Source organism: Pseudopipra pipra, chromosome 18, assembly GCF_036250125.1.
Source record: "Pseudopipra pipra isolate bDixPip1 chromosome 18, bDixPip1.hap1, whole genome shotgun sequence".
NCBI classification, from domain to species: domain Eukaryota; kingdom Metazoa; phylum Chordata; class Aves; order Passeriformes; family Pipridae; genus Pseudopipra; species Pseudopipra pipra.
Window position 1 is genome coordinate 4,117,711 of NC_087566.1, and position 21,271 is coordinate 4,138,981.

Sequence of the window (21,271 nt, forward strand, 5' to 3'; positions counted from 1 at the left end):
AGCTGAAACAAGTCAGAACCTCATTGTGCAGAGTATTAGTTCTGTTTACAGCCTTCTCGCCCAGCAGCAGGAAGGACTCAAGAAACCTGAGCCAGAAGAAAGCCAAGGGACCAAACTACTTTACCAGTTTGTCCCCCCAATACCATTTCCTGGGCGTAGCTGACCGTGAACCATTTCACAGTAAACTTTCAGTCAAGTAAGACCAAAACCCACAGCATATGACTGCCAGACTGAAGGAACTGAGTCAGAAACAGGCAAGCATCTCCCTCAGAAGAGGGACAGACAGCACCGCCCTGCAGAGCACAGCAATATTCCAAATGTTAGGACAGATGACAGATGGAAACACATGCACCTCCCTCCACACTCCCATGAAAAATCAATGGCAAGACTGCTCCCTTTAAAGTCAATCTTGAGAGGATTAAGGACTGAAGAGAAGGTAGATTAGAGTTCCTAAAACAGAGGGAACCAACTTTTTAGAACAAAATCTCTTGTGCCACTGAACCTTCGCTCCCAGAATTTTGAAAACACATTGCTAGACAAACCTTCTGCAAAAGTGAGCAAGCCCTTCCAGAAGTGAGCAAGCACACCTAAAATAAGGTCACAGTCTAGTTTACATGCACAGCCAAAACACTGCCACAAATATATTCTCATTAAACAGAAATGACATCTTTGTAAAACACCTTTTACAAGCTCTACTGAATGCTGTTTTGTTTTTGATTGCACAATCCAGTTTAAAAAAATCTGAAGACTTTAAAAATAAAAAAAAAATAGCAGTAGGGAAACGAGAATTTCAAAGTCATCAAATGAAAGCTTCTAAAAGCAACACCGTTTCTGTTTGGAGTAACCAAAAGGTTTCCCAGTAGTGTTTGCAAATAACCCCTTTCAGGAAAAGGCTGTAAAAAACATTCAGAGTCAAAAATCAAACAGTATCTGACTAAAACAAATGTCAAGCTTCTTTTCTCTTACTCCTCTCACCACAAAAGACATGACACATTACACAAATTAGGTTTCTTCCTCCACAACCAGCAGATCCTAATGGATCTGTTCCCACATACTACTTAGACAAAGCAGCACCGCAGAACCAAGAATAATTTAACATCTAATTCAGTATCTCAGATTGTCTAAATAGAATATGTGTGGTTGGTGACTTGTGTGCTGGAAGCACAGGCTGTGCTTTGGCAATCCCATGAGAGGGACGAGAGCCCCAAGTTAGGATTCTCACTCTTCAGGACAAAGTTGCACTCTCTGTGCCAGTTTACAACACTGCAGAGCGGCAAACCCATTCAGCAAACTTCCTGTCAAACTCCAAGCACATCCGCAAAATACATTTCCTTAGAGAGATCCGAGGAAGACAATCTGGACAAGTCTGGTCAGCTGCTCTCCTCCCCCCTTCCCACCATGGGCTGTTCAAGTTTATATCCAGCCCCAGCACTGCGTGTCCTGTGCCACAGAGGGTCCCCCAGATCAACAGGGTGCACAGTTCCAGCCTGCAGAAACAGTTTCCCATGTGAGCTGTGCACTGTAACATCACTTCTTCAACACTGAGGGGGAAAAAAAAAAAGGAACAAAGTTTTTTCCAACTTCAAATGAAACCCCAATGCAAGATAAATCCATTCTCACATGTTTCATAAGCTCTCCAGCCCAAGCACGAAACTGAGATACTTCTGGACCTCTATTCTACAGTGCACAAGTACACACTGATCACATCCTCCAACTCTGCAACGGGGAAGGAGATTTTTGATAAAGGCAGAGAGTTAAAAACAGGCACACCAATGGGCTCTGTGAGGGGTCCCCTCATGCCCAGCAAGGTCCATCACTCAACAGTCATCCTTGCACCACACAGATGAAAAAGCATGGTGTGGAAACATCTAAGATGATTTTACTTGACATCAACTCTGAACCTGCACGGCATGTTAGTCCCAGCTCAATACTACACTACTTTTGGGCCAAAACTGGTCCTGGAAGCAGTGCAGCTATGTCCACATGGCATTGTGCCTGAACCAACAAGTCCTGCCGGACCGGCTTGACTCTGGACAGAGCCAGCACAGACGTCTGTATCCATGGCACAGTTAATCCACAACTCAGATAATCCAGCCATAGATAATGAGGAAAGAAAAACAAACAACTCTCACTTCAGTTCGAAAGTCTGACTTATTTCAGGGGAGTTATATCAGCACATTGTTCCCTTTTGTATGCATCTAAGGTGAATGGCTTTAGAGAAATAAGTGAGCCATTTGGGGGCTAACAATGATTTGCAGAGAGAAAACAGCTGGTGTGCTTTTCCGTGGTGAATTCTGTACACCAAAGAAAAGCTCAGAGAGCGAAAGGGTCACACTTCTTTTTGTTCAACTGCTTACTGTTAATTAGATCTTGTCCAGCCTGAAAGGCTGCAAAAAAGTTGAGACAGACACGGTGTAATTAAGACTTGATGAAATCAAGTTGCTGAGACTAAAAGTTCAATTTTCCAAATCAGATCACAACTTTAACCTCTGGTACTGCCAATACATTTAGCACCTCAGAAGAACAAGCCAGACAAATTCAGATATTTTTCACAATTTCTTTGCAGTTCACCTCTAATCCTCCTACAGAAGGAAGGAACAGTGTGATGAAACCGCAGTAGCCTATTCCAACAAAAGCTGACTTCCTGGGAAGTCACACTGCCACTATTCAAGGAATGCAATAGTTGCAGTGAGTACAGTACAGCTCCCATGGTTCACTAAAGACCATGTTGATGAGACACTAAACTGGAGGCACCAAAGTGGCCCTACGCAGTGGTGCTATCTGTATGCTCACCTTGAAGGGCCACTCAGCAAGTCAACACACACACTGGGTGAATCCTGTTCTGACTAGCAACGCATTCCTGAACACGCTAGGAACATGCACCAAATCTCCAAGAGATAACCGGGCTGAGGGATATGAGAAAAGGTAAACAGAACTGTCTCCACTTAAAGAAACAACAACCGTGAGAAGAAGCTGAAGTGGAAATTCATTCTCTTTCCACCACCAGCTGCTCCACCAGGGCAGAGGGTGAGATTTCACTCCCCAAGGATGAATCCTTCGTGGTGCACCTTTCACCAGGAAGCCACACAGCAGATGGACTACTTGTCCCTTAAGTTTTATTATTGGCACAATTCAAAGTCTGCTTTCTGAAGGTGTGATCACCAGCTTTATGCCAGCACTGTAATGTGAGCTTCAAGGTCCAGGAGGAAAAGGAACAATTTGCTTGGACTATATCTTAACAGAACGTCTGGTTTCTATTAAAGGTAGGATGGAAGTAACGGATCACGGCCCCTCCCCAGTGTCTGATTTAATCAGTTTCATAAGCGGAACTCAGTCACCCTAATGTCTCCCAGAGCACAAGGGATTTTGGCAGATCCACACCCTTTCCGGCTTGGTACCAAAGGAACTCAAACTCTCTAGATCTTTCCCGTGCGACCAGTTGCCTGACATTTCCCCACTACACGGTTTCGGATGGTTGTAGCACACCTGGGAGAGGCAGCGGGAGGACGAGGATGAGCTCTGAGCCCGGCTGGGCTCCGCTTACCCCCGAGGGCTCCCCACTCCGTACCCGCGCAAAGTTCTGCTCTCGCCCAAGAGCAAGCCGGAGAGGCTGCGGCAGGACAGGGAGGAGGTGCCTGTGAAACCCGAGCGCGCTCCGCTCCCCGCCGCTCCGGGCACGGCAGCGCCGGGCGCCCTTCCCGGCCGGGGCAGCGCCGGGACAGCCCCCGCCGGCCCCGGCCGCGGGCCTCGGGGCAGCGCAGCCGAGGGGGCCGCGGGCGGAGAGCCGAGATGGCCAGCGCGGTGCGCGGGCAGCGACACGTCCCCGGGCGCCGGCGGGCGCGGCCCGAGCCCCGCGGCGCGGAGGGGGCGCAGCGTGGCCGGGCGGGCCGCGGCCGCCCGGGGCGCGGAGGGGCGGCGGTGCGACCCCCCCACCCGGCGCGGGGGAGCCCGCGCGGCTCGGGACTCACCCAGGTCGTCCATGGTGCCGCCGTGCCGGTGCCGCCGTGCCCGGTGCCGGTGCCGCTCCCGCCGGTGCCGCCGCCGCCCCAGCGCCCGCAACTTTCCCGGCCCGCCCCCGCGCGCGCGCCCGCCCCGCGCGCCCCCGCCGCGCCCGCCCCGCGCTGCGCCCCCTGCCGGCCGCTGCGGGAGCCGCGGGGCGGGGGCGGCTCGGCCGGCCGGGAGCGGCCGCGCTCCCCTTCCCGGGATGGGAAATGCTGGGAAATGCAGCGCCCAGAGCCGCCGCCCGCCTGCGGGGCTCCGTCCCCGCGGTGACGCCGGCCCTGCCGTCCCGCTCGCCTGCGGGCCCACGCACGGCCGAGGCTGGCGGTGCCTCGGCAGGAACGCGACCCGAACCCTGCGCTCTCCGCTGGAGGAGCAGGACCCTCCCCAGGCTGGGTGGGTGCCGGGCCCGGAGGAGCCCAGCACATGGCAGCGCTGTCTGTACCCCAAAACCTTCAAACAAATCAACGTTTCTGAGCCCCTGATTTACCCCATCCAAGGGAAGCTGGGCAAGGGAAACCCTTCCTGAACGATTTTCCACAAGCTGTGGCCACCATAAAGGAAAGTCACCAACCACTTCTCCTTCGCTGTGTTCAAAGAACGTAACACTCCTCCTGGATTTATCATATGATAGTGTATCTTGAATCATTTCCCACTTGCTTTTCCTTTCAAACCTCTATCAAACCACACTCCAAGGCAGCAAAGTCCTTGCCTTGGCCGAGCCACAGCACAGCTCCACCCTCATCAGAGCTAGCGTTTACCATTGCACTCTGGCCAAGTCGACATGGCAGTAAAAGCAGTTGCTCAGCCCAAATGTTCAGCTCCTAATCTGATGAGAGATACACCAAAAACTATCAGTGTGGGAACTGCTAAGGATCCAGGAAACATGACTCTTGTAGCACTTTTCCTTACAAAATTACTACCAAGTCAGAGAATGTTCCCAGAGCTGAACAGCACATGTCCTGTTGTTGAGCCGAGATTACGGGATTTTGTTTCCATAAAAACAGAGACCGTGAGGTCAGCTGCGAGCAATCTCCAGTGCTGTATTTTTCACTCTCTAGGCACAAACACACCCAGTTTCCCCTGCTAGCACAAGTCAGACATCATTATTTCCTGTGTTAAGTCATGCTATAATGAGAACTATCACTAGGGGGGCAGGGAAATATCCCCTCCCTCATCCCAGCCAATGCTTACAATTAGTCAACAGCCTCCAAGAAATTCATGCCAGGTTTTACTCCAAATCCAGTACTTGTCAGAAAATTACATCCTTACCTAGATCTAAATACAACACAAATATAAGCAAAGGCTTTCATCGTGTGCTTCACCACTGATGCCAAGGATCTCACCTGACACTCCCATTGCTGGTCTCCAGTATCAAAATTTAAAGCACTATTTGAAGGGACTGTTGCATTTTTTCAAAACCCATCACTGACTGTGCAATGATGACTTCAGGATGTGTCACCCCAGGAGCAGCAACATAAACCACTACCACTGACTGATGGCAAAGCAGACCTAAGGTCATCAGAAACATGTCCTTTCCTGGGATCTGTGTGTTTCCTCCAGCAACACGACAGGCTTGGATTGTATTTTTACCTCTGCATAAATAAAGTGCCCACTGTTCATACTGTAGCCTAGTATGCAATTTTTATCTTCACCTTCCTACCGTGTCCTTTGGGAGTCTAGAAGTGAGCGCAAATCAAGAATGCAATTTCTGTTGTGTCCCAGGGCTGAAATGGAGCTGTCATAGCACTAGTTATGGTTGTACCTGCAAGAAATGGGTTGTGTCCAAGCTGCTCAGTGTTAAAAAAACAAAAAAATAAAAAAGTCATTGCATTTAAAGCTTTGCCTGTGGCTTCAGCACTGCTTTGAAAGGGTCGGGGGAGGTGGGAAGGCAGGGCTGCCACATGAGTGATACTATCCTCTAGTAATATTGCTTTTAAAACCAACCTTGTTCTCATGCAGTGCCCATAGCCATGTGCTGTTCGTAACTGAATTCTTCACACACTAACATTTCTTTCTAAAATTGCCAGTCCCTAACCCTCCTGTGATTGCCTGAGGAGGAGGCCAGGTTAAAACCCAAGGTGCCAAGACAACTGCTCAGTTGCAGGCTCAAGCTAAACTCACTGAAGCAACATTCACCCTCTCCTAACTTTCCTAACACCCTGGAACTACTGTGCTTTCATCACCTACCTGCTCTCTGCCTCAAACTCTCGCTGGCTCTGTGAATACCTGCTCAAGCACCATCCTTACACAGCCGGGCAGAAGCAGCTGCAGTTCCCAGGTGATTTCCACCTCCAGCAAACTCTTTCCCACTGGAGCAGCATACCCAAGGTGTGCCCAGAGGGGTAAGTGATGCTGAGAGCAGCTACATCCCTCCGAACTGGTGTTGGATGGGAAGTACTAGGGAATGAAGGCAGGCAGTGCATCAGAGAAATACATGGGGTTTCCTCTTACACTGTGACCTGTGGCTAAGACACATTGTGATTTACCCTTATCTTTCACAGGTGTTACAAGAAGTTATGACCCCCATTTACAGATGGGAAACAGGGCTGGGAGCTGGAAATGAAGTCAGAAAGTGAGTCAACATCAACAAAATGTTGGACTTCAGGGCTTCCTGTATCCACACAACCTGTGTTCAGGGTACTCCTGGCTCCACACAACCTGTCTTCAGATTACTTGCTCAAGGCATCTTTCCTCTTGTCAAAGCATTGTTTACCAGCTACAGACCAGCTCCCTAGAAGGGTGGTTTAACCCCCACACACTTGACACTCAGGCTGGATGGATGAACTGTCCACCTGTCCCCTTCAGGGCTGTAATCTCAGACTGGCTGCCAAACCAAGCGATCCAAGGAGTGATCCAAGCTCATTTCACAGTACCATAGTACCACTGATGAAAAGCACCGCTATTCACAGGAGACAGTGTATGTCAGAGAAGCGGTATGAAGCTCCACTCACTTGTAAGGCACACTTACCTGTGCACATTCCAGAGAGGGACCTGAAACTGCAGAGTGATGACAATGCAGTGTGTCCTCTGTGCTGTGCCACATGTGCTGTGCAGCTCTTTCTTCAGGTGAATGCAAGAAAGAAAAATTCAGTCAGACCTTTAGGTTTCAGGCAATGGCAGCAAATCACAACATGAACTTCCCCATTCAAGGTCCAACTTCACAGTTGTTGAAAGGATCTATTGCAGCAAAACAAATGTTTAAGATGTAGGACACAACTTTGCAATGCAGAGTGAAATCACCACACCAGAGCATTATCACAGACAATTCCAGCAGAAGAGATGAGAAACAGTAAAGTGATAAAACCAATACTTATCAACAGAGTTTATATGAATCAAGAAATTACACAAAATGTATGACTCACTGCAAACTACATATGCCTTTGATATTTGCCAGTGTGGCTTATTCTGCCAAAGGGTAATGGCATCCCTATGCTTCAGGTTTTGATTTCAAATTGATGTTGCTGGCAGTGGAGTACAAACAGGGGAGGAGGGGGCAAATGCAATTTGTGAGGTTTCATCATCAGTCTTTGGTCACTCTTCCATATAATACCCCAGCATAACTGAACGTTACCAAAAAAACTATTGAAGAGGGAACACTAATGTTCACTACTAAGTTTTCTACTCTGCCTGGCTATAGTTTAAAGCAGCTGCCCAGCTCAGGGTCTTACTGGCAGGGCAGGAGCATCCAGATGGCACACGCGACCGTGCAGAGAACGTCAGAGGCAACCTGTCAGCAGCACAAGCTACATCTGACTCATACAGAGTGATGGACAGCAGCTGCTTCCAGCTCCAGTGGAGACTCAGCCCAGGGAGCTGGTGTGCAATGGTTGTTAAATCTCCCTCCGCAGGGTCTGCTTCGCTATTAAAGAAGACAACAGCTGCAAATTAGAAATGGATTCGGTTTACTTATATAATAGGATTTTACACTAAACTCAGCAGCTGCTTTTTCCAGAGTAAAGGTTTGTGATTTCTTTGACAATAAGGAGCCTTTTTCTTTTTCTTTAAAGCGAGTGATGCCAATGGATATACATAAAGAAATGCACACAAAATGGAGGTTACAGTACTTTACAGTGAAAGCTGTTCCCTAATAGGTTTTGAAGCACTTCTGGAGCCAGTCAAGCACAATTCAGACTTTCACACCCCTCCAGTTGCTTCAGAAATGCTCCCTTCTCCTCCCTGCCTAAGCTGTCTTCTGAGAGGCTGAGCGCCCCAAAGGATCCTCAACAAGAGCTATACAAGAAATGCTTCTCCAGTACCTCAATCCCTCCACTTCCATTTTCCCTGACTGACTCTTCCTTCAGCAGCTTGAAAGAAAGAGGCAAGAACACAGATTTTTATGTAAAAGCGCCCTCAATATATTAACCCACGTTTTTGGCACGAGCAACCGCAGGCATCATTGAGAGTGAACAAAGACAAATTTATCACTTCTAATGATCATCTGTAGCCTCCTTAAATGCAAATAGCATAAATCAACTCATCATGCATAGGAAGATTTTTTTATTATTATTTTCATCTATTTTTTACACCACAATTCAGTCTCCGTAGAGACTGTCAAAAATTGCCAATGCCGACTATATTTCAAGTCGTCATGGCGGGGTATTGGGAAAAGTTTTCAATTAGCAATAATCGCGCCTCGGATTAACCTCATTGGCTACGATACTGCCACTGCGCAAAGCTGACCTGTCTCTCCCGCCGCCGCCGCCCCTGGCCCCGGGGCCGCCGCCGAGCTCGGGGCGAACCCCGCAATCCGCCCGCTCCGCCCCGCATCCCCCCGGGCAGTGCTCCCCGCCCGCCCCGCGCCCCCCGCGCCCCGCCGGGACCGGAGCGCCCCGTTTTTTCCCGTCGGTGCCGAGCCCCGGGACGGCCGCGAAGGCTGGTGGGAGAGGAGTATGCAAAGTAGGAGCGACGTCAGAGCGGCAGCTCGGTGCTGAATGAAGGGTCCGCGCCGCCCCCGCGGGACCCTCGCCTGGGCACCCCCGGGGCCGGGCATCCCCAGCCCAGCCAGCCCCGAGGGGCCACAGCCGGCGGGGAGCCCCGTCCCAGCCCCTTCCCCACCACCTGCTCCCGCCAAAAACGGGGTTTAATAAACTGAGGGCACTTTTAATTAAAGAGTTCGGTTCTTGCCTTTTTCTTTCAATGCTGCTGGAGAAGGAATGGGTCACTGAAAACGAAAGTGGAGGGGATCGAGGTCGTCAAAACAGGTTGCTCTTTCGAAGACCGCATCACTTTAATGAAAACCTGGCAAGATACACCATTCGCCTATTTTTTTTTAATGTATCTTTCTTTTAACCACAAATATCAGCCTCTAAGGAGGCTCTCAAAAATTGCCGATGCCGACTATATTTCAAGTCGTCATGGCGGGGTATTGGGAAAAGTTTTCAACTAGCAATAATCGCGCCTCGGATTAACCTCACGGGCTACGATACTGCCACTGCGCAAAGCTACCTATAACTCACACCCTCCCGGCCCCACGGCCACCGCTCCTCCGGGGAGGTCAGAGCGGCCCCCGGTGCCCCCCGCGCCCCGCCGGCCCGCGCCCCCCGCCCGCAGCCCGCGCTCCGCCGGGGCGGGGAGGATGAACCGGGGGGCGCTGGGGGGGTGCAGCGGGGGGCGGCGGGGCGGCCGGGACACGCGGAGGGTGCCGGGAGGGCGCTATGGTAATGAGCGCCAGGGAAAGGGCTGCTCTGAGCCGGGGGCATCGCCCAAAAATCGCCGTGTCCCATCCCGGGTGAGAGCGGGGGGGTCCCCTCGGTGAAAAGGGGTCTGCCGGGTGCCACCAGCCCTTTGCACCAAAGCAAAGCACCCACCCAAGGGTTTAAAAACACGTTTAAACTATTAAGATAAAAGGCACTAAAAGTGGTTTAGACTCACGGATCTGACAAAAAGAGGGTCGCGCCCACAGCTCCGCAGGACCCAGGGGCGGAGGGACGGGCAGGGTGGCACCGCACAGCAAGTGAGCAGGATGTGCTTCTTCCCTGTGATCACAAAATTACACCCCCGCTGCTGGGCACAGGCTCGGCTCACCTAGGCTTGAAAATAACTGCAAGGGACAAGAAAAATGGATTAGGAAATCGTGCAATGTTTTGAACTGATTAGCAAGAGCTCTTTGGCAAATGCATTCAAAAAGCAGTCCAAATTATTAGAAAGAGCCCATTGCCTGTAAGACAAGGGAACATCTATTGTCAAGCTGCTACCATGCAGCAGATTGGCCTTCCTCCTATGTATTTGTTCCTCAGAAAAATAAGGCCCCTTTGAAACAAAAAAACCCAAACACAAAAACCTCCTTATTGCCAGCAATTGGTACAGTTTATCAGGTGATTATCGAGACTGAAACTAAGCAGAAAGGCACTGGGGGTTTCTGCCAGACCACTCAGAGCCAGCAGCAGGCAGGTTGGCACAGCCCTGACTCCCGAGCTAGAGGAGATGTCTTTAACAGCCCTCAGTTTATATTTCTTCTGTTACTTGTTGAATCACATTATCAGCCTAAAATCTGTTCACTGAAAAGGAAATACATCTTTTATAAGGACAAGCATTTAGAACGCATTTTATCAAAGCTGTGACATGCATTTGTATCAAATCAAATCAGATTTTAATCTTGTACGTTTCCATGGGGGCTGCCATGGAGTTCCCAGCGTTTACAGATTGACTCAGGTGTCAGGATGTTAGGGATACCCTTTTTCTCCCCCCCTCCCCTGCCTTTCTTTGAAGCATGGGAATTGTAGTCTTTGTGCTTAGGGCTTAATTTCCCCGTGAACTACATTTCCCAGAAAGCTCCTCTTCCGGCAGTCAGCCCTTTCCTTCCGCGGTCGGGCACGGCAGCAATGAAAGGTGAGTTTCCAGGCATTATTCGCTGTATCCCTCTTATTTCATTAGCCGGGTTTAGTTCGGCTGTTACCCCGCACCTCCCCGTTATCACAACACAAGAGACCGGGATGACATGGGAGTCCCTCTGGATTTCTGGCCTGTAACCGTTTGTAGAATCCTGTTTATCTTCTACCTTAACCTTGCCTGATCTTTTTCTGTGGAGCATCTTGGCTGTGCTTTAAAAAAAACCCTCAAGCCTCAGCTTTCCATAGGTACTTTTAAAGAGTTTTACTTATTATGCACAGTAGTTATTTTTTTAATCTGAGAACGTTGATTTTTAAAGCAGCTTTGCATTTGACAGGAAATATTCTGTCCTTTGTAACTTTCTCTCCTCCACAGTCCTTTTCTGGTTCATAGCAGCTCTCAAATGTATCTGCTTTTTTTGCCTTCTCTCTCCTGTGGGCCAACCCCTATTACATTTCTATTTCATTTCCTCTCTGAACATTTCCTTCTGAGAGATATTTTGATGATAACAGGCAGGAATGAAGAGTTTTCATAAGCTAAAGCAATTTAATTACCATCAAACTGGCTTAACAGCCTTCGGGGAGCATCATGACAGAAGTTATTCTCGGAGCAAATTAGTTTATTGGGAGACTTTGTCCCTTCTAATTAATTCATATGGGAAATTAAACCTCTTCGGAGGGAATGCCCAACACAGCTCCTGATAAACAGCAAAACAAGGCAAAAATCATTGCAAACAGAATCCACTGCTTAGATTTAAAAAGCAATACAGACTAGGGAGGCAGTCTAATCTTCCCTGTAATTCAACTGATGATTATGCAAAGCCTTGAGAACTGGAGATTAACTGAGACAAATCTATTCTTTGCCACTAGCATCTATTAAATATCATGATACTTACAGCTGAACATCCAAGCTTTAAATGTATTTAAATATTGCTCCATTTACTATAAGAGCTGGTACTTGAGGGGAGTTGGAGGCTTGAGGCAAGGCCACTTAGATGTACCAGGTAATCTGGCCTGTTGCAATCAGCTTTTAGAGATCATGCCCTTTTATTAGTAATTAAAGTCCTTCCTCCACCTCCCACATCTTGTACGAGCCCCCTTGCCAAGGGAGATGGTGGGAGGCAAAAATACCAAACAATCAATTCTCAGTACTGTCACTTTCAAACCTTTTTGTACTTTGTATCCAAAACCGTAGAGAGGCCCAGAAAAAATTGTTTCAAAATAATGAAATGGAGAAAGAACTGCTAGAAAGCCCAAACAAAATCAAAATCCAAACCAATCCACTGCTGTCTCAACAGGTCCTGCACACAGTTCCAGGCTACTTAACAGCAAAGCCATCCTGCCTGTCCCTAGCAGGGAATTCTGTTCCTCCCTTTAAGCAGGGTGTCAGTCCTATTCTTACCTGCCAGGCAGTTCTTTCTGCCCCACACCCATTTGGGTGATCCCTTCTTTCTCAGCCCCTGTTTGTGCTGAAGAAGCAAAGCAGCACCCCTTCATCTCTCCACTGACTCTGGAGAGGTGGCACCCACAGAACAGGAAATGTCAGAGGCATTTAGAGAGTGTCCTAATAATCTTCTGTCCCATTTCAAGGCCTGCTCTGCACCAGGCCTTTTGTGAAAAACAAAACAAAATAAAACAAAACAAACAAACAAAACAAAACAAAAAAAAATCTAGAAACAAACCAAAACACACCTCAAATGAGTAACTCCTGTCAAGGCCTTTGTCCTGAGAAAAACCCAACATTTAAAGGTTGTTTTTCTTTCCCTTCCCACAACACATGTTAAAGATGGGGTAAATAGAAAGGACTGATTTGGAGCAGGAGGAGTGTTAAAAAAGCAGAGCAAGGGTCTCTTCTGGGGAGGAAACAGCCAGTGCCTCTGGGGTGGGGTGCTTGGCCTTCCTGCCTTTCCTGCACATACCTGGGAAAGACTTTGCATGCTCAGGTCTTTCTGGGCTCTTTACAACTCCTCTTGGGCAGCCATCCTTCACATCAGGATAGAAGAGCAGGAACCCTACAAGTCAAGGCTGTTAACTTTGTCCTTGTACCTTGAGCAGTGCTCAGTGTTGCCATCTGTCAAAGGGATATCCGAGTGCTGTCCTCGGATGGCGGGCTTTAGTTAATGTTTCGCAAATAGTTTGCTTCCTTGCTAAACAGAAAAAAGAGCAAAGAATACTTATGAGCATCATTTCCCAGAGAATCTCAAGAAAATGGCATTAAGGTCATGCTCTTTGCTTTCTTTTACCTTCCTTGTGTTCTGTTCTTGCCTTTTAGCTGAAAATGTTCTCTGCCAGGAAGCTGTCTGGAGTTTTCAGAGCCATCAGATTCCATCATTTCAGATCCCATTCTGTATCCAGAGCCTCTCCAAACTTGACTTTTGTGCCAGCCTGTCTTCCCCCAGATCCCGCGGAAGTAGAGGAGCTGCAGCACTTTGTTTCTAACTCCAAGAGGCTGTTTGTAATGACTGGAGCTGGAATCTCGACCGAGTCAGGGATCCCAGATTACCGCTCCGAAGGTGTCGGGCTCTACGCCAGGACAGACAGACGGCCTGTCCAGCACGCCGAGTTCGTTCGCAGTGCCAGTGCCCGGCAGCGCTACTGGGCAAGGAACTTTGTGGGCTGGCCCCAGTTCTCCTCCCACCAGCCAAACACAGCACACCTGGTTCTGAGGGACTGGGAGAAGCTGGGGAAGCTGCACTGGCTGGTGACCCAGAACGTGGATGCCCTTCACACCAAGGCCGGGAGCCAGCGCATGACGGAACTGCACGGCTGCACTCACAGGTACCGCTGCTGGCACGGGGAGGGGGGGCAGTGCTCCAGCCCCTCCTTTGGGGTGACTGACAGGCTGCTGCGGTGTCACCTGCTGAGAAACGAGGCAAAGCATCCATGCTGTGCTCCTGGAGATGATGTGCTTAAAGGTGGTGCTGGGCTGGGGTGGAGAAAAAGATCACAAACCAGCGCTGTTCACAGCACAGTATTTAAGAAACATGACCACCACTGTTTTTTCAGAGCATTATTTGGATCATTTCCCTTGAAGCCTGCATCAGTTTCCCCATTCCTTGGTACAGTAAATGTCCTCTTAGAGAAGAGGACAAGGGGATACTGAGGATACAAGGATTATCCACCAGGGCTAAGCAGAGTGGATAGTGCCAGAATTGCACAGCATGAGTGGACTGGAGAAGGGCCATCACAGCCTGGCTGGGATTACCCAGGTTTCCAGATGAAAAAGCACAGCCTGAACTGGGAGAGAGGATGCACAGGGTTCAAAGCACTTCCTCTAGAGCATTCCTACAAAGCAACAGTTGGAGGTAGAAAGACAGCTCCTTGACCTGTACTATTTGGTAAATAAATATGGACAATTATGACAGGCCTCCTAAGGAACAAGTTACAGGCTCCAGATCTTCAGCTGACATGAAACTCTCCATTAAGACTTTGCTCTGAATTTCAGGGTTTTCTGCTTGGCCTGTGGAGACCGAATCTTGCGCTCTGAGCTCCAGGAGCACTTTGAGGCTCTGAATCCTACCTGGAAAGCTGAGGCATTTGGCGTGGCTCCAGATGGGGATGTGTTCCTGACGGATGAGCAGGTGCGCAGCTTCCAAGTCCCAGCCTGCCGTAAATGCGGTGGAATCCTGAAGCCTGACGTGACATTCTTTGGAGACACGGTGAGCCAGGAAAAAGTGAGTTTTGTGCACCAGCGCCTGGCGGAATCAGACTCCATGCTGGTGGCAGGATCCTCCATGCAGGTAAGTGGGTCTGCCTCCCACACTGCATTCCTGCTTCCCTGCTACTCTGCCTGCAGCAATCCTGGGTTCCACAATGTAGGACTACAAATGGCTTGTGGAACAGATCAGCCTTTGCAGAGCTTCTTTGTATTTTATTTTTACTGTGGTTGGAATCTGGCTCCACAGGTTACTTGTTTGGGCTTCCCTGTCACTTTGTGCTGCTATAAATAACTCCATTCAGACCTCTCTCTGCTGCCTCCTCCATCAGGACGCCGTAGGTTCACAATTGCCCACAAACCCAAGATAACCTGGCACAATTCAGTCCTCACTTTTTTTTTTTGCTTGAAATTTTTAGCCTTTGGCAGCATTTTAGGCCCCGTGGCACACTGTGTGAAATTTCAGATTTTAGGACGTCTAATTCCTTATTAAATTCTCAAAAAGAGAGCTGAAATACCTTTCCTTACTGCTTAGGATTGTCCTTTGTATCACAGTGTGTTTTCTCCATTAGCCTCTTATAGATAAGGTAAGGTAATTAAACAACAGGTAATTAAACAATTAAACCATTTTGTAATAGTGTTTGTATAAGAGAAATTTTTTCAGGAACAAGTTCTATTACGTTAAAATCCCCTACTCTAACACCTCCCAGAATGAGACAAAACCAAGGCTGCCTGCTTGTGATTCTCTTGGCTTCAGGATACTGGAGACAAATTCCTTGAGCTTGCACTTCTTAAGCTTATAATCCTTTGTACAGGAATGATTGAAATGCCTTAGGTTTGTTCTTGTACCACCTAAGCTGGGCCATGTGAGAACCATCAAAGTGCAGCATTTAAGAACCTATGATAACTAATAAAAGCTGCTGCAGAGATTTACTAAAAGACAAGGATGTTTTCTTTCCATGGGCTATGAAGTTTCAGTTTCTATGAAATTGCAAATCCTTCACTGACAGAGGTTAAAAGCTGTTCTTTTCTGTGTGCTCCACAACGAAGGCATTTCATACCTGACCCCTGTATGTACAGCCCCTTTTCCCGCTGCCAACAGCAACTCTTTTCCTTTCCTTACTCCTTTCCGTAGCTCTTCCCTTGCCTAAGCTGCCAGTAATTTTGTCTTCTGTTATTCCTGCAGGTATACTCTGGTTACAGGTTTGCTCTCGCTGCCCGGGAGAAGAAGCTGCCAATTGCAGTCCTTAACATCGGGCCCACAAGGTTAGATCACTTTGCATCCTTAAAACTGAATTCCCGCTGTGGGGAGCTGCTGCCTTTGATTGTTGCACAGGACCCAACCCGCTGAGCTCCAGTAGCTATCAGGAGTAAAGTTATTTCTGCAAGGTGAGTACCTTCCCTGGTCAGTCACGGGGTAAGAAGATGGGTTCCTGACAAATGCTGAGGCTGAGATGTGCTGACTAAAAAGATGTTCCCACAGCGTGCATCAAAACGTGGCTGGAAATTTTCATCTGTAACAGTTACGCTCTGATGGGCCACGATACTGTTTCCCATGATCATAAACAAAAAGCATACTAAGTGCTAATGCTCCCAGAAAACTGGGCAGGAGTAGCCAGAAGACTCAGCAGTGTTGAATTCCAATTGTCAGTATGAGAAAACTACAGGAGATCATCTGTAGTTCCAGAGAACCTGATCACACTGTTGCCTTTGCAACTGATAATTCCAAAGCTCTTCCTGGTCGAATTGGTCCAGCTAATCCTAAGCAGACACTGCCGTTTAAAGTAATCAATTCCATCGATAAAGCAGCTTCTTCCTTCCACTCCTGCAGGAATCATCATCTCAGAAAGGGGAAAACCTCCATCTAGGAGGCAGCTGTGAGATCTGGTGCACGGCCGCTGAGGACACCAGGAGAGGGCAGCAAGCCTCGCACGTGTCGGCCTCGCCAGTTCCCTCCATTGAAACCATCGGGAAACAGGATGATGATGAAAAAAACACTTTTCTGCCTTACCTTGCCGTGGTAAACAGTGCCTTTTCATTCACTGGGACAGGATAATTGGACTGCTGTAACTGAGGACAAAATACCTTAATTATAATTGTCCCCAGAGGAGAATGAGGGACAGGGATTTTGACTGAGTAACTTGAGGCTACAGCACAGGAGGGCGATGTGGGAAACCTGGGCATCTGCTGGAGGATCCAATGTCCCTAGAAAAAGGAGGCAAGAGGAACTGCAGTTGTCATTTAAAGAAAAGATTTAAAATAGAAGCTGAACAAAAACACTGCTCTTGTAAGAGATTATTTGGAAGCACAGAGTACAAGGCTGACATCTTCCAGCAAGGACAGGAAGTCAGCATTTCCCTAAACTGTCAGTTAACAAGCTAAACTGCTTCCTATTTGAACCCTTTAAAAATTAAATATTGTTGAAATGCCAGAGGAGTTACTTTAAGCTAATCTGACCAGCACTGCTTTCAGAGGGGCTGCTACATTTTCCAGAATGCGTTTTCTGAGTATGTTATTTAATTAATGAATAGCTAAGTAGTGAATTGAAATTGTTTACAAGATTGATACTGTTTGCATTGTAATTTTCTCTCCCTCCTATGATTTATTTAAGTACACTCTCAATAGCCAGTTTAGATCCATTTTTTCCATTGCAAAAATGCGGAATGTAATTACTAGCAGCTGATGAATTAAGAGGGAAATACAATTAAATCTGTACAATAGGTCTCCCTCAGGAGCTAATCTCAAGCTATTAATAGATGCAATTTCCACACTCCTAACAGGAGATCCATCACTACTGGCTAACCATTTTTTGTTGATCCTGAGGGTGGTATTGTAAGCCATATCAAACCTTTTACAGAGTAAAAGACAGAACCTTGCACAAACTAGAACACTGAATTTTTGACTTGACCTTCTGCATGAATCTACCACTTCCCTTCTGGCTATGAGGGATATTAATTGTTGGGGCTTTACAAATGCCCCCTCCTACTCTGCAAATAACATGTCCTGTACTAATATTTTGACAAGAACTGTAACAAGCAGTTGGAAACAAGGATGACAGAGTCATCTGCTAAAAGGTCAAGTAGCAAAGCAAGGACAACTGACCACGTGATACAAAGTTCTTTTTTGCTTTGTTGTTGATTCAAATCCATGCCAGGCAGGAGCAAGTAAAGCACAGAAAATAAGGGATACATAGGCACCCAATTTCTGGAGAAGGTAGAGGGCATTAAGATGCTTAATGCATTTCAAGATGTGGCTGTTATGGGTCAGAGGAGAGACAGCTTCACTTAGAAACCAAGTGAGATCAGTTCAGGACCCCCACCTGCATTCAGCTCTCATTTAATGGAGACCCCACTTTGCAGCAGGTCAGGTATCTGCTGTTTGGCAGTGAAGAAAGCTCACAGATGTCACTCCATATTTACCTGTCCTGTCCATAGTACAGCTGTCCTGCTAACCAAGGCTTTTGCAGAAATCATGGCTAAAGTATAGCAGAGTCCCCACACACAGGGAATTTATTTGCATAGGTTTTTCCATGTAAGAAGAGGCACTGATGCCTCCTTAGCAGAGGAGCTGGGGCTGAGTTTCTCACCATCTGCATCATCTTGAAACTCCTGTGACATTGGTGTGTCAAAAACAGAGGCTGCAGGTTTACTGCCAGTAGAGCCAGCATTTTGAGATGGTGTGGGAGCATTACTGAAACATCTAAAACAAGAAAACATTTCAAGTGAAGACTTGGAATTAGCTATGTGACAGGTAACTAAACCTCCCACATCTATCCCTGCCTCTTCTCCAGTTCTGCAGCTGAGCCTGTGGGAGAGGAGTCAGGGTGTCTCTTCAGCATTACTGGCAGATGAGTCATATTACCCTGACCCTCTAGGGATTATACTTTTAAGTCCCTGAGACAATGACTTACAATAAACAAACATTACAGTAGACTTCATGTCCATAGTTTATTACTATATGTTAATGAGCATATCTGCAGCAAATACATGAGGCTGAGACGAAGGAGTTCCTTTTTTTTTTTCCTGCTAGGCTGATCTAGTACTACTAAAGTTGACTTCTTTTAGAGCAGGATCAGAGCACTTCAGCTCTTAACATGTTCCCCAAGACACCACTGAGAAGTTCACTCAACTGAGAAATGCCTGAGAGCGCCTAAAGATCCTGCACCAAAAGCCAGATCTGCATCACTCTAATGCTGACTGACACCTTCCCCTGTCACTCCTTGGGGGCTGTTTGTGTGGGAAGATGCAATGCAGAGAGATAACAGCTATCAGAACATAACTATGTCTTTGCAGGCAGCTAGCAAAGGCCTATCCTGAGAAGTTTGTGTTTCTCAGCTTACTGATGTCATCACCAGCCTGGAGGGAGTTACAGAAACCTCCAGGGCTGAGCACTATAGGAATTAGCCATGCTGTGGGAAAACAACAAACTCAGTAACATAACTGACCTAGTGTTCAGCTTCGTTCTCTCAGACAATGCAGAATTTGCTAGGGAGGAGGGTTTAAAAAGGGGGAGAAATGTTGTTCCTGAAAGCTAAAACAAAAGGGCCATAATCTTTGTGTTATTGGCTAAAACTATGGGAAAAGAAGTGTTACAGAGCCTGAGCAGTGTTCTCACAGATCCTTTCTATCTATGCTGTCTGCTTTAAGTCAGTCTCATCCTCCACATGATTCAACCCTCTCCCACCTTTTCTGGCTCATAGTTTTTAGACCAGTCCACCAGTATTTTAGCTCATGGCTTGCAGTCATAGCTCTGTGCACCTAAGGGTGCCAAATGTACATATCAGACAACAGCACAAGGACAGTTTTTTTTACCATGAAATTAGCTGAATCAACAGCTTATGCTCTTCCCTTTTTCTTACAGCTGTTCCTCCTGAGGTTTGGATAGAGGAGCTGAGAGTACCTTATAATGGATTTTTCTGCTGCTCCTCTGGAAGTGGGGTTGGAGTTACCCAAAGCAAATAAAAGCCACTTCCTATTTGGCACATCTTGTCTTTGTTTCTGGGCAAATTCTCAGAGCAAACTGTAATTGAGCCCAGCAGCCAGAGAGAGGTATTTCACACACTGAGCTCCAGTGAGGGCAACACAGACTGCAGATGGCCTGGAGGGCTGGGTGGCTGTGGTGTAAGTGCAGCCTCCCACATTGCTCCTACTGACACACCTGCTTGTTCATGACTTCTGGAAAATGACCCAAATCTACCTTCTAGAGTGTGCTTCTTCCCCCATAACTGCCTTGGATGTCACCCTTTCCCAGCCTTTGCAGCAGGAAGGTGAAAGACTGTTCCAGACACCTGCAATTCTGTCCTTTCCCACTAAGGAAAGATACCCAAGTACCACCTTCTGCACCACTAACTAGACAATGGCAGGGAAGAAGAAAAGCTGAGCTTGAGAGGAAGACCAACAGTACAAATGTCTTGTATTGGTCTCAGGCCCGAATAGGAACTGACACAGGATCATTACCAGGAGCACAGTTGTTTGCTCTCTGCATGTCTCACCTCAGCTGGAGCACTTTCCCTTTCATCTCTGCAATGCCCATATAGTGAAGAGTAATTCAACTCTCCCTGCAGAGACTGAAAAATCTTGGCCTAGAAAACAACAATAGAGAAAAGGAAGATAAGAGGCTGAGATTTCACTTCTGCAGAGTGAGCCCACAGAGCTGCTGTCCCTCCAGCATCTCATGTCCCAGCTGCAGTGCTGTGAGGGGCCTCAGAGCTCCCCAGCTTGCTGAGCACAGGGATACCTTGTGTTTCTGTTTTGGAACAGGCTGTCATGGCAGAAGATCTTCACACACACCTTGTACTCTCCATACACTGGCAGTGAGTCAGTTCAAGCAATCACTGGCCCTGCTCTTTCCACAACATTCCTCAAAGCCCTAATTAGCAGAACCCCTTCAGCCTCCCCACCTGTGCCCTTCATTAGGGCCTGACACGCTACATTTTGTGGGAAGGTTCCCTATGGATGGAGGATGTTTGAATTTACTGTTAGGTCTTTCACACCACCAAAGCAGCATGGAAATGAGAAGCATGATCAAGGGACTAAACATAAGTGTAGGCTTATCAAATCTGTACAGAGTAGGATGGATATAAATTGAAATGGAGCCTTCATTTATCCATTGAATTTATCTATGGAATGCTAGTGTGCCCCAAATGCTGGATGCCAGGAGTAGATACACTGCTCACCTCAAATCTAGAGAGTTCCTTTTACAGGCCAAATTTATACCAACAGGTTCTGAAATGCTTCCAACTGCACCCCAGCAGTCTTCTCTGCTAGTGATGATACAGCTCAAAAGTACAGTGTTCCTTCTAGATAGTGATGGTATTTTACTTTTTTTTCTCTACAACAGGATTTATAATTTATCACTACAAAGGGATTTCAGTAACATTTACTTAGGAGCTTTACTGTTCTACAAAAAATAATTTCAGAGAATCAGAGCTAGTGTGTGAGCACAGGAGATCTCATCTTGCACTTCCAGCCCTAGGAATGATTCATCTCGGCCACATCTTGGGAGCACATCCAGGATCCTCAGGATTTCTTTGGAGGACCCCAAAGTACTCAACGTTTCCAGAAAATTCACGTACACAAACACCCAAGGAAAAATAAGCAACAAATACTGGTACAAAACTAGGACTTGATGTGCCATAAGATGGAGTATCTGGCTGCCACACACTCCATTTTTTCTTTCATTAAAAAAAAAAACAAACAAAATGCAATTTACTATCCTATCTCATTATCATGCTAATGCCCTCAAAGATCCAGTGACCTTCAACAGGAAGGCATTGCAAGTACCTTCC

The 21,271-nt window shown here is 47.4% G+C and overlaps 2 protein-coding genes and 2 non-coding genes across 9 annotated transcripts in view; 1 reads left to right on the top strand and 3 right to left on the bottom strand.

Annotated features, from left to right (window-relative positions):
- PXN (paxillin) overlaps positions 1-7,868 on the bottom strand; it is a 49,452-nt gene extending 41,584 nt beyond the window's left edge. The window contains exons 1-2 of one of the 4 annotated variants that reach the window (XM_064675366.1): positions 7,671-7,868; positions 6,971-7,062 (exon numbers count right to left, since the gene is read on the bottom strand). In XM_064675366.1, the coding sequence (XP_064531436.1) occupies positions 6,971-7,062; positions 7,671-7,687 (109 nt within the window). In that variant the 5' untranslated portion in view covers positions 7,688-7,868. Of the gene's footprint in view, positions 1-3,968; positions 4,071-4,489; positions 4,572-6,970; positions 7,148-7,670 lie in introns of those variants that run through there. The other 3 variants (XM_064675365.1, XM_064675363.1, XM_064675364.1) reach the window with 3 other exon arrangements.
- A 670-nt stretch (positions 7,869-8,538) lies between these two features.
- On the bottom strand, positions 8,539-8,679 carry LOC135424363 (U4 spliceosomal RNA). The gene has a single exon (XR_010435174.1). It is a non-coding gene; the product is annotated as a U4 spliceosomal RNA (small nuclear RNA).
- A 625-nt stretch (positions 8,680-9,304) lies between these two features.
- Positions 9,305-9,445, bottom strand: LOC135424365 (U4 spliceosomal RNA). Its single transcript, XR_010435175.1, has one exon. It is a non-coding gene; the product is annotated as a U4 spliceosomal RNA (small nuclear RNA).
- Positions 9,446-13,107: 3,662 nt separating this feature from the next.
- On the top strand, positions 13,108-19,465 carry SIRT4 (sirtuin 4). 3 transcript variants are annotated; one of them, XM_064675381.1, is made up of 4 exons: positions 13,108-13,607; positions 14,275-14,569; positions 15,671-15,750; positions 19,345-19,465. In XM_064675381.1, exons 1-4 carry the CDS (start codon positions 13,108-13,110, stop codon positions 19,355-19,357), a joined length of 888 nt encoding a protein of 295 aa, XP_064531451.1. In that variant the 3' UTR covers positions 19,358-19,465. The 3 variants fall into 3 exon arrangements, with proteins under 3 accessions (XP_064531451.1, XP_064531449.1, XP_064531450.1); XM_064675379.1 differs by lacking the exon at positions 19,345-19,465 and adding an exon at positions 16,316-17,049 and having other exon boundaries at positions 15,671-15,873; XM_064675380.1 differs by lacking the exon at positions 19,345-19,465 and adding an exon at positions 16,316-17,049.
- The last annotated feature ends 1,806 nt before the right edge of the window (positions 19,466-21,271 follow it).

Coding starts and splice junctions, on each gene's coding strand:
- SIRT4 (XM_064675379.1), top strand. CDS start 13,108: ATGTTCTCTGCCAGGAAGCTGTCTGGAGTTTTCAGAGCCATCAGATTC. Junction 13,608..14,274: donor CTGCACGGCTGCACTCACAG/GTACCGCTGCTG, acceptor TCTGAATTTCAG/GGTTTTCTGCTTGGCCTGTG. Junction 14,570..15,670: donor TGGCAGGATCCTCCATGCAG/GTAAGTGGGTCT, acceptor TTATTCCTGCAG/GTATACTCTGGTTACAGGTT.